Genomic DNA, 12,083 nt, shown 5'->3' with positions numbered 1-12,083 from the left:
CATACTTAGACGACATAGACGATCGTGACAGAAAAACCCACCATAACCAGACCAAGCAGCATGTCCAGGAGTTGGATGACGAGTGGTGGAGACAGAGGAGCGAAAGTTGGGCGAGGACGATAGAGGCCTGGTCCACGGGGAGGAGAGACCCCCAGAAAATTTTTAGGGGGGGGCTCACGACGTGGACGACGGGGCAGCAGGAGGCCGCGATGGAGCGGTCCAGCGGCTGTGAAGAGGAGGCCGACAGGTTAAGGGGGCCACTGGTCACGAAGGGGAAGGAAGGTGTGGAGGCAGGGCGAAAGGTACTGGGGTGTGTTGCCAGTCCGGTCCGGCCCGTTCCTGATCCCCGTGGAGGGCCAGGGGTGTGTGTCCCCAGTGCGGTCCGGCCCGTGCCTGCTCCCCGCACCAAGCCAATGATGCGCGTCGCCAGCCCGGCCCGGCCTGTTCCTGTTCCACGCACCAAGCCTACGGTGTGCGTCGCCAGCCCAGCCCGGCCTGTTCCTGCTCCCCGCACCAAGTCTGTGGTGCGTTTCGTCGGCCCTGTCCGGCCCGTGCCTGCTCTCCGCACCAAGTCTGTGGTGCGCGTCGCCGGCCCGGCCCGGCCTGTTCCTTCTCCCCGCACCAAACCTGTGGTGCGCGTCGCCGGCCCGGTCCGGCCTGTTCCTGCTCCCCGCCCTAAGTCTGTGGTGCGTCTCGTCAGCCCTGTCCGGCCTGTTCCTGCTCCACGCACCAAGCCTGCGGTGTGCGTCGCCAGTCCAGCCCGGCCTGTCCCTGCTCCACGCACCAAACCAAGGTGCGTTTCGTCAGCCCTGTCCGGCTCGTTCCTGCTCTCCGCGCCAGGTCTGTGGTGCGCGTCGCCGGCCCATTCCGGTCCGTTCCTGCTCCACGCACCAAGCCGGGGGTGTGTATCGTCAGCCCGGTCCGGTCCGTTCCTGTTCCACGCACCAGCCAGGGCGCGTGTCGTCAGTCCGGTTCCGGCCAGCGGGGGCTAGACAGGACCAGGGGTACTTTGGGGGTTGGAGAGGAAGTGGGGATCTAGCCCGGAGCCGGAGCCGCCGCCGAGGAGGAATGCCCACCCAGCCCTCCCCTGTTTTTGCTCGTATTTAGGCGCGGTCGCAGTCCGCGCCTTTAGGGGGGGGTACTGTCACACTCTGGCTCCGGGACTGTTTATGTTGAGTCAGGGTGTGTAGATTTCCGTGTGTTTTGTACTGTGTTTAGTGTCTAGGTGTTCTCGTTCTATGTTTGGTCAAGTGACTCCCAATCGGAGGTAACGAGTGTCAGCTGTCGGCTCGTTATCTCTGATTGGGAGCCATATTTAAACTGTCTGTGTTCACCTTGTGGTTGTGGGTTTTTGTTCTATGTTCAGTCGGTGTACTAAGGACTTCACGGATCGTGTTTTGTTTTGTCGTGTTTCTACATTAAAGTCATCATGTTCACTCCCAACGCTGCGCTTTGGTCGTATTTCATAGGCGATCGTGACAGAAAAACCCACCAATCTAGGACCAAGCGGCGTGTCAAGCGGCAACAGGACCCACATACACAGGATTCATGGACGCCTATAAAGGATTCATGGACATGGGAGGAGATACTGGATGGAAAGGGTCCTTGGGCACAACCGGGAGAATATCGCCGTCCTCGTGAAGAGCTGGAGGCAGCTAAAGCCGAGAGGAGGCGATATGAGGAGGCAGCACGGAGGCAAGACTGGAAGCCCGAGAGTACTACCCAAAAATTTCTTGGGGGGGCTTAAAGGGAGTGTGGCGAAGTCAGGTAGGAGACCTGCGCCTACTCCTGGACTTACCGTGGAGAGCGAGAGTACGGGCAGACACCGTGTTACGCAGTAGAGCGCATGGTGTCTCCTGTACACAGGCATAGCCCGGTTCGGTACATTCCAGCTCCACGTATCGGCCGGGTTAGGAGTGAGCGTTGAGCCAGATGTCATGAAGCCGGCCCAACGCATCCGGCTACCAGTGCGTCTCCTCGGGCCGGGCGTACATGGCACCAGCCTTACGCATGGTGTTCCCGGTTCGCCCACATAGGCCGGGTGCGGGTTATTCCACCTCCCGTACTGGTCGGGCGAAGGGGAGCATCAACTCGGGTAAGGTTGGGCAGGCTCAGTGCTCAAGGGGGCCAGTAAGCCTGCACGGTCCGGTATTTCCGGCGCCACCTCCCCGCTCCAGCCCAGTACCACCAGTGCCTACACCACGCACCAAGCCTCCTGTGTGTTCCCCGAGTCCTGTGCGTCCTGTTGCTGCTCTCCGCACTAGGCCTTATGTGCGTCCCCAGGGTCCAGCATGCCCTGTTCCTTCTCCCCGCACTAGGCTTTATGTGCGTCCCCAGGGTCCAGCATGCCCTGTTCCTTCTCCCCGCACTAGGCTTTATGTGCGTTCCCAGGGTCCAGCATGCCCTGTTGCTTCTCCCCGCACTAGCCCTGAGATGCGTGTCCTCAGCCCGGTACCTCCAGTTCCGGCACCACGCACCAGGCCTACGGTGCGCCTCAGACGGCCAGAGTCTGCCGTCTGCCCAACGGGGCCTGAACTGCCCGTCTGCCCAAAGGCGCTTGAACTGGCCGTCTGGACTGAGCCTGCAAAGCCGCCCGTCTGCCATGAGCCTTCAGAGCCGTCCGCCAGACCGGAGCCGCTAGAGCCTTCCGCCAGACAGGATCAGCCAGAGCCTTCCGCCAGACAGGATCAGCCAGAGCCTTCCGCCAGCCATGAGCAGCCAGATCCGTCCGCCAGCCATGAGCAGCCAGATCCGTCAGCCAGCCATGAGCAGCCAGATCCTTCAGCCAGCCATGAGCAGCCAGATCCGTCAGCCAGCCATGAGCAGCCAGATCCGTCGGCCAGCCATGAGCAGCCAGATCCGTCAGCCAGCCATGAGCAGCCAGATCCGTCAGCCAGCCATGAGCAGCCAGATCCTTCAGCCAGCCATGAGCCGTCCAGCCAGGATCCGCCAGAGCCGTCCAGCCAGGATCCGCCAGAGCCAGCCAGCCAGGATCCGCCATTGAGTCCGGTGCTGTCCCTTAGCCCGGTGCTGCCCCTTATCCTGGTGCTGCCCCTTAGTCCGGTGCTGCCCCTTAGTCCGGTGCTGCCCCTTAGTCCGGTGCTGCCCCTTAGTCCGGTGCCGCCCCTTAATCCAGTGGGGTTTAGTTGGGGGGTGGTCATGTGGAGGAGGCTACGGAAGCGGATAGTGACTAAGGTGGGGTGGGGACCACGACCAGGGCCAGAACCGCCACCGTGGACAGACGCCCACCCAGACCCTCCCCTAGACTGTATGCTGGTGCGCCCGGAGTTCGCACCTTTAGGGGGGGGTACTGTGACACTCTGGCTCCGGGACTTTTGTATTTGAGCCAGGGTGTATTTTGGTTTGTTGGGTTTTGGTTTGGTTATGTTGGGTATTTGGGTGTATTTCTATGTTTGCATTTCTGTTGGGTTCATTTCTAGGTTTGGTCAATGACTCCCAATCGGAGGTAACGAGTGTCAGCTGTCGGCTCGTTATCTCTGATTGGGAGCCATATTTAATCTGTATGTTTTCCTGTGGGTGTTGTGGGTTTTTGTTCCGTTTCGGTCAGTGTACCGTGGACTTCATTGAGTCGTCTTTTGTTTTGTAGTTCGATAACGTTTAATTAATAAAGTCATGTTTCTTGGACACGCTGCGCCTTGGTCATACTTAGACGACATAGACGACCGTGACAGCCGAAGAACACATTTACATTTTAGTCATTTAGCAGACGCTCTTATCCAGAGCGACTTACAGTTAGTGATACATTTTCATACTGGCCCCCAGTGGGAAACAAACCCACAACCCTGGTGTTGCAAGCGCCATGCTCTACCAACTGAGCTACATCCCAACCGTGAAGCATGGGGGTGGCAGCATCATGCTGTTGGGGTGCTTTGCTGCAGGAGCGACTGGTGCACTTCACAAAATAGATGGCATCATGAGGAAGGAAAATTATGTAAAGATATTGAAGCAAGATCTCAAGACATCAGTCAGGAAGTTAAAGCTTGGTCGCAAATGGGTCTTCCAAATGGACAATGACCCCAAGCATACTTCCAAAGTTGTGGCAAAATGGCTTAAGGACAACAAAGTCAAGGTATTGGAGTGGCCATCACAAAGCCCTGACCTCAATCCTATAAAAAATGTGTGGGCAGAACTGAAAAAGCGTGTGCGATCAAGGAGGCCTACAAACTTGACTCAGTTACACCAGCTCTGTCAGGAGGAATGGGCCAAAATTCACCCAACTTATTGTGGGAAGCTTCTGGAAGGCTACCCGAAACATTTGACCCAAGTTAAACAATTTAAAGGCAATGCTACCAAATACTAATTGAGTGTATGTAAACTTCTGACCCACTGGGAATGTGATGAAATAAATAAAAGCTTAAATAAATCATTCTCTCTACTATTATTCTGACATTTCACATTCTTAAAATAAAGTGGTGATCCTAACTGACCTAAAACAGGGAATTTGTATTAGGATTAAATGTCAGGAATTGTGAAAATCTGAGTTTAAATGTATTTGGCTAAGGTGTATGTAAACTTCCGACTTCAACAGTACATACATGAATAACGCATTACAGTTGACACACGTGGTTCATATTATATATTACCATATTTGGGTCCAGAATTGATCACAAATAAATACAATCAGACAATATTTCTGAGCACCATCATTCTGTTTTATCAGTCCATAATTACTATACATTGATTACTTATTCTGTGACATTACAATTAAAGAGATGAAAATCTCAAATTACCGAGGGATTTTGACAGGAATAGCTACAAACTGAGGCAAACAAAAATTCACATTTGAAATTACAGTATATTATAGAATTTCAAGCCAGACAAAGGACAAAGGATTCTATGAAAAGTGCTTTTGGTGCATAGAGGAGAGAGGGAGGGAACTTGGAAAGAGAGGAGTGTTTAGGAGGAGGGACTGTGGGGGCCAGCAGGGTTATAAAGTTTGAGCGGCTTCCTCTCTGCCCATGCTCTGTGTGTCTGTGTGCTCCTGTTTCTGCCGGCCCACTCTCAACTCTCTTTGCCTCTCTCAATCTCACTTAATCTAACGAAAATGAGTGTCAAACGAAGCAGCGTCAGGGGACCTAGTAGTGGGTACAGCCACTCCATCACGCGCAGCTCTACTGCTCCTGCCTACCGGGCTGCCAGCACCTATGGTGGGGCTGGGGGACAGGGGACCCGAATCTCCTCTGTGTCCTACTCGGGTGTGCGAAGTGGGATGGGAGAGATGGGAGGCTCCGGGGGCTCCATGTCCAGCAGCTTCCAGGTGAGCGCCAGCGGGGACACCGCTCACATCATGGGCAATGAGAAGTTTGCCATGCAGAACCTCAACGACCGTCTGGCCTCCTACCTGGAGATGGTGAGGAACCTGGAGCAGGCCAACGGCAAGCTGGAGCTGAAGATCAGGGAGGCCATGGAGAAGAGAGGCCCAGACGTCAACGACTACAGTCGTTACAACGCCATCTTGGATGACCTGAGGAAGAAGGTGAGAGGCCATGGGGAGGAAGGAGTACTATTGGCTAATATGAGATGCTGGACAAATCTACACCATAGAGTTTTAGGGAAGTAATATATCTTTCAAATGCAAGTTCACTGTCCTAGAATGGCTGACCCAACAGAAGAGAGTAACAGAGGGACAGAGAGTAGTTTGGGAGTGAAAGAGGAAACACAGTGGCCCTACTATATCCTTGTCAGGTTATTGACCTGGGTAGTAAAGACCCAGTGTAGCTGGTTTGTCCATTAGAGCCGTGCTGATTAGTGATGGCAAGGTGCCAGCATCCCCAGGCAGAAGGTCAAGAGGCAGACAGAAAGCAATAAGAAGGGGAATTCCAAGGTGTTCTGCCAGCTGACCTTTGACATGGCCAGAGTTCCAGGTCCAGCTAGCATTCTCAGGGGTAATGGATGTGTTTATTTAACTTCCTACTTATCAGTTAGCTGTGTAACATCAGTGGGACACAAAGATGGTTAGCAATGAAATGATTATACAGTAGCATTTCAAATGATGATCTACAATATAACCATCAACAGCACAAGTTTAACCATGAAAGCAGGGAGAGTTGTTACAGTTGTAGATAAAGTTAAAAATGTTATTTTTATATTGTCTCTCAGCTATGGTAAGTGTGTAGCAGTGTATTAAATGAGAAAACACCACTGTGGACTACAGATGAGAGACAGTTGAACTCCTTACACAGACCCACATACTCACTGGTCAATTCAACGTCTATTCCACGTTGGTTCAATGTAATTTCATTGAAATTAAGTGGGCAAAAAACATTGATTCAACCAGTGTGTGGCCAGTGGGTCTTTTATGGTGTGGTTCTTTCTTACTCATACCTTACACAAGGCTACTATTTCATGGTGTGGTCCTTACTTTGATGGTGGAGTATGGTAAATGAGTTTGGGAGTCAATGTGCTATGTCATTAAAAAGTAGTCCATCTAACCAGGTCATTCCATTCCAATTCCTCTGATAGTGTTCCATGTATATATATATATATACACAGTACTGAATTATTGACATATGGGTTTGTAATGCCTTTATGTGTGTATACTGTGGGGCAACCAAGGATATTCCGTGAGTCATTCAACTGGAACTGTTCAGAGCTGCTGATAATTTGGAAGAGGCTAATTATCTGGGGTGGAAAATACTGTTAGACATCTAGTAAACAGTCATCATTATTAGCCTACTGCATCTGCAACAAGTTACTGTTGTACTTTAAACCATACAGTAAATACTGCCTGATAATAAATTATATTTTTAAATAAAAAAACATATCTGAAAAACTCTTTCCATTGGATTCTGGAACATTCCAGTCACGCTTCTGTGGTTTGGCCGTTGCCGTAGCACTTGGCCGTCAAACTGCCCAAAGTGACAGAGTAACTATGCAAAATAGGGAGATTAGATGCCAGATACCAATAGCGAGAGACAAAATGCAAATATATCACAAGACTATCATTACAGAATTTCTGTTGCAAGCTGATTAAACTCCATTCCATGATGAATTAAGTTTCTGATGAACTCCACCAACAGAGTGGAGCAGAGACCAGGCTTTGTGGAATTCAGCTCAGACTACATCGATTCGCCCAAGATCAATACCTTAAAAACATTTTATTACAAAACGTTTACCTTGTTCCTATGTTTGTCCTCTGTAAATGCATGACTTTCTTTGTTTAATAAACGTTAATCAAATACAACCACCAACTGTTTGCTCATTGCTGTCTCACTAAGATGGCAAATCAGCTCAAATGCGCATGTGCCAATTGAATCTCAACAAGGAAACAGTCAGTGGTTGTATTTGATTAGCTTTTATTGAAAAAGTATGGATTTCAGCAAACAAAGAAAGTAATGCATTTACAGAGGACACACATGGGTACAAGGTAAGCATTTCATCGTTTTAATTAAGAATTGACTATGGGCGAATCGATGTAGTCGGAGATGAATTCCACAAAGCCTGGTTTCTGCTCCACTCAGTTGGTGGATTTAATCAGAAACAGAGTTTAGTCAGCTATCTTATTGCTTCACTTTGTCCCTTTGAAAAAAATTCCGAACAAGGACATTGAACTTAACCTTGAAAATGAGAAAAACAAATTGTAAACTGAACATGAGTTGTGTAAATATTTGTTTAATCTGCTGCTCTTGCTATTGCTCGCATTATGAAGCCTTACATAAAGGTTTAGGGGAGGAAGGCCTAGGGAGTTAAGCTGATGCTTTACCAACAGCCCATGGTGTCTAATCGACCCCCAACTCCATAGATTAAAGTCACAACAGGTTTCTTTTTCTTTGTCGTGATACCAGGATGTGATTGCTATTTCAAATGTTCCTCCTTTACATAAACAAGGCTTCTCACGCCAGGAACAACAGGAAATCCAACCCAGTAACCACCCCTTCCCCTCCCCATCACACACACACACACACACACACACACACACACACACACACACACACACACACACACACATACACACATACACACATACACACATACACACACACACACACACACACACACACACACACACACACACACACACACACACACACACACACACACACACACACACACACACACACACACACACACACACACACACACACACACACACACACCAACCGGCCACCTGATGCAAATCAGCTGCCTCCATCCTGACATGTATTCCACTGCACTTACAGCTTGGCTGTTTGTTAATGATTGCCTCCCGAACTTTGTAACCCGCATCCATCCATCCTCACCCTTATCTACTGTACCATGGAGAGCAAACACTGCGGCTGTGGGGCAGCTGGCCTCCGCTGCTCCTGGCTGCCACTGTCACCAGCCTTCTCACTTTCATACCAATTACACAAAAGTACAGTATTGAAACGGCAAAAAAAAAAATTTTAATCGTGTGTTGACTTTAACTTCTTTTGTCCTTGTCATTGGCAGGTGTTCGATGCCACAACAGACAACGCCCGTATGTGTCTTCAGATCGACAATGCCCGCTTAGCTGCAGATGACTTCAGGGTGAAGTAAGTCAAGCTAGGCAAGGCACTAAACAAGCAGACAGTTGCTGACACACCTTAATTAACGGTAACTAAACAAACACTGTTGATGTGCCACATTATCTGCATCCCCTCCGTGCTATACAGTCTATGCTTTAAAAGGTCCAAAGCAGCCGTTTTTATCTCAATATCAAATCATTTCTGGGTAACACTTTTAAGTACCTTACTGTGATTGTTTTCAATTAAAATGTTCAACTGAAACAAAAATAGATTCTTAGCAAAGAGACATTTCTCAATAAATAATTTAGCTAGGATTTTCTGGGAGTGGTCTGAGTGGGGAGGGGAAAACTGACAACTACCTGTTTTTGACAGAGAGGTTTGGAACTCTCTTTCTTATTGGTCTATTAACCAATTTACCGTCTGGTGATATCACCAGGCAGGCAAAACTCCATCCCACCAAAACAGGCTGAAATTTCAGTATGGAAGTATATATAAAACAAAACACAGGAAAATCATGTTTTTGACTGCACTTAGCCTTTAAACTGACACTTTTGAGAATATTTCACCATAGCTCTCCAGGGCATTGTATCTGATGCTGTTTGCTGTGTGTTGCAGGTTTGAGTCTGAGCTGTCCATTCGCCAGTCTGTGGAGGCTGACATCGTTGGCCTGAGGAAGGTCATAGATGACACCAACATGGGCCGCATGAACCTGGAGAGCGAGATCGAAGCTCTGAAGGAGGAGCTCATCTTCCTGAAGAAGAACCATGACAGCGTAAGCTCACCATGGCCCAACCCCCCCTTTCAACCACCAAACCACTATAGTACACAACCCCACCCCTCTTGTACCACCAAACAAATATTTACCATCTCCCTTGTCATTACAATGGCTTAGCAAGAGCAAGACCTAGCATGCCAACATCGGAGACAGAGTCAACCATACTGTATAAACAGGGGGTGTTTCGTGTGAGAACTTTTAGATTTAGCAGGGGTGCGGTGGGTGCGGCATACCCATTGGACGCACCCAGGGGGCCCCTTGAGTACCCAAACAAACAGCCTAAATACAGATGCTGACTTCACTCTTGAAAACATATTGCTTAATGAATGTTAATGTTGTTGTCATTCTACCCCAACAGGAGGTGATGGAGATGCGTAACATGATATCCCAGTCTGGAGTGCAGGTGGACGTGGACGCTCCTAAGGGCCAGGACCTGGCCGCCATCATGGCTGAGGTCCGGGCCAAGTACGAGAAGGAGGCCCTGAAGAACCAAGAGGAGCTCAAAGCATGGCATGAAACACGGGTAACACTTACCAGCTTATTATTTTACCCCACTGATGACTTCACAGTGAAACCATCACAGAAACTCCTACTTAACCAATGATTTTTAAACAGACATCTGTATCACCTCTATGTCCCTTCCAGATCACAGAGGTGCAGTCCGTGGTGTCACAGAACACAGAGGCCCTCCAGGGCGCACACACAGAGATCAATGACCTCCGCAGACAGCTACAGACACTGGAGATCGAGCTGGACTCACAGAAGAGCTTGGTAAGATCCCTCAACAATACTATATTCACCAAGCCAGTGTGTACAAAATACATCATGGCATCAATGCTATTGGGTAAAGGAAAACTCCACCCAAAAACGATATTTTGGTATTTGTTTAAGTAGTCCATTGTTGATATAGTCCAAAAATGTTTTACATGTCAGCCGTATTTCTGTATTTTGAAAGTGATATATCTTGAAAACTTCATTGCTGACATGCAACACATTTTGGGACAATGGACTAATGAAACAAATACCAAAAGGTCGTTTTTGGGTGGTGTATTCCTTTAAGTTCATGTTAATTTACAAGGCCAAACACCAAGGCCAACCACCAAGGCCAAACACCAAGGCCAACCACCAAGGCCAACCACCAAGGCCAACTGACTGTCTTTACTCTTCCTCTCTAACAGAAAGGATCCATGGAGGGAACGCTGCGAGACACAGAGATGCGCTACAACATGGAGATGGAATCCTTGAACAAGATCCTCATGGGTCTGGAGTCTGAGCTGACTAACCTCCGCTCCAACATCCAGCAGCAGACGCAGGAGTACGAGCACCTGCTCAACATCAAGATGAAGCTGGAGGCGGAGATCGCCACATACAGGAGACTGCTGGACGGAGGAGACTTCAAGTGAGTAACACAGACGGACAGAGAGCCTTAATTGGTGTTGCATGCATAATTACTACAATTAAGCAGACTTGAGAAAGAGAATGAACATGAGGTTTGTTGCTGGCCAAGAGCCTACTGTGGTAAATAGTAATCTAAAGGCCATTTTCTATCTTGGAGGCAAAAGTAGCCATTGTATAAATATTTTTATGTTGACTGATAGTTGTGAACCTCTCTCAATGCAATTCAATTTGCTTTATTGGCATGACGTAACAATGTACATATTGCCAAAGCTTACTTTGGATATTTACACTATTAAAATAATAATAATCAATATTGTCAACGGGACAAAAGTAACAACTCTCTCTCTCTCTCTCTCTCTCTCTCTCTCTCTCAGGCTCCAGGATGCTCTGGAGGACCAGCGGACAGTGAAGACCAAGGTGATGACCGTCACACAGACCCTGGTGGACGGGAAGGTTGTCTCCTCCAGCACAGAGACCAAGGAGAGGAACCTGTGAGACTACACCCATCGTTCCCCGTGGACCTGATTGTACAACACCATCCAACACACCATAGACATAAGATAACATCTAGCTGGATACAAAGAAAATGATCTCCAGTTTACTTACGTCGTCATGTTTCTTTTGCTTTTGGGTCTGAAGTGTTTTTTATCTTAAGCATTTAGGCGTCTATACCTTTACAGTGCTAGTTCAGAATTTAGTAATTTGGGATGAAATTTGGGCGTTAACCAATATGATTTTACCCTTAAAACTAGCAAATCTGTAAACGTTCTTTTTCTACCATCGTCATCTTAGTTTTCTTTGTGTCCAGTTGAATTTGCCTGGTGTGATGTACTTTCATTGTCCAATAAAACGTTTATCAGAATCTTGGCTATTGTCTTTTAATGCACTTGCTGTGTAACTGAACAAACAGGTTTTCACTTCTCACGGATTGTGGTTAATGTCGTCATAGCAACTTTACTACAACAAATTGACACCAATAATAAATGCACATTGAACAGAGAAGGAAATCATTTGCCCAGATCAGAAAGATGGAAGTCATATTTGCTCTATATTCTATATATAGTTAGTTCTGTTACTTACTGATAGTGCTTTACAAAATATCACATATATGACCGACCGGCTTGATTCGGTCTTATGTAACAACATTTGAAATTGTGTTTTTTACATTGGATAAAAGTAGAGACTCAGAGCTAGAAAATTGTATATCATACACTACAGTTGAGGAACAATGGGAAAGTAATTCTGCTTTGAAAGTTGATAAACTTGTAACCTCACTTTTGAGAAAATGGCCCTTGAATATTTTGGTACTACTACAGTAGTGAGTCCATACATTGTCATGCTTTTTCACACAGGTCCCCTATGGGAATTGAACCCACAACCCTGGCCATGCTCTACCAACTGAGCCACGTGGTGAAGGTAATATT

General features: G+C 48.0%; 1 protein-coding gene across 1 annotated transcript; it reads left to right on the top strand.

The window, feature by feature from the left end:
* The first annotated feature begins 4,974 nt into the window (after positions 1 to 4,974).
* On the top strand, positions 4,975 to 11,521 carry LOC121537814 (keratin, type I cytoskeletal 18). The gene is made up of 7 exons (XM_041845415.2): positions 4,975 to 5,497; positions 8,431 to 8,513; positions 9,102 to 9,258; positions 9,620 to 9,784; positions 9,907 to 10,032; positions 10,440 to 10,660; positions 11,034 to 11,521. Exons 1-7 carry the CDS (start codon positions 5,066 to 5,068, stop codon positions 11,152 to 11,154), a joined length of 1,305 nt encoding a protein of 434 aa, XP_041701349.1. The 5' UTR covers positions 4,975 to 5,065; the 3' UTR covers positions 11,155 to 11,521.
* Positions 11,522 to 12,083: the final 562 nt, after the last annotated feature.

Source organism: Coregonus clupeaformis, chromosome 24, assembly GCF_020615455.1.
Source record: "Coregonus clupeaformis isolate EN_2021a chromosome 24, ASM2061545v1, whole genome shotgun sequence".
In the NCBI taxonomy this organism is placed as follows: Eukaryota; Metazoa; Chordata; class Actinopteri; order Salmoniformes; family Salmonidae; genus Coregonus; species Coregonus clupeaformis.
The sequence above is the reverse complement of the archived record's forward strand: the minus strand, read 5'-3'. Positions and strand labels throughout refer to the sequence as shown.

Bases quoted from the DNA above. Each gene is read 5' to 3' on its own strand.
- LOC121537814 (XM_041845415.2), top strand. From the start codon at position 5,066: ATGAGTGTCAAACGAAGCAGCGTCAGGGGACCTAGTAGTGGGTACAGC. The intron at 10,033-10,439 runs GTAAGATCCCTC...CCTCTCTAACAG, and splicing joins TGGACTCACAGAAGAGCTTG to AAAGGATCCATGGAGGGAAC. The intron at 10,661-11,033 runs GTGAGTAACACA...TCTCTCTCTCAG, and splicing joins CTGGACGGAGGAGACTTCAA to GCTCCAGGATGCTCTGGAGG.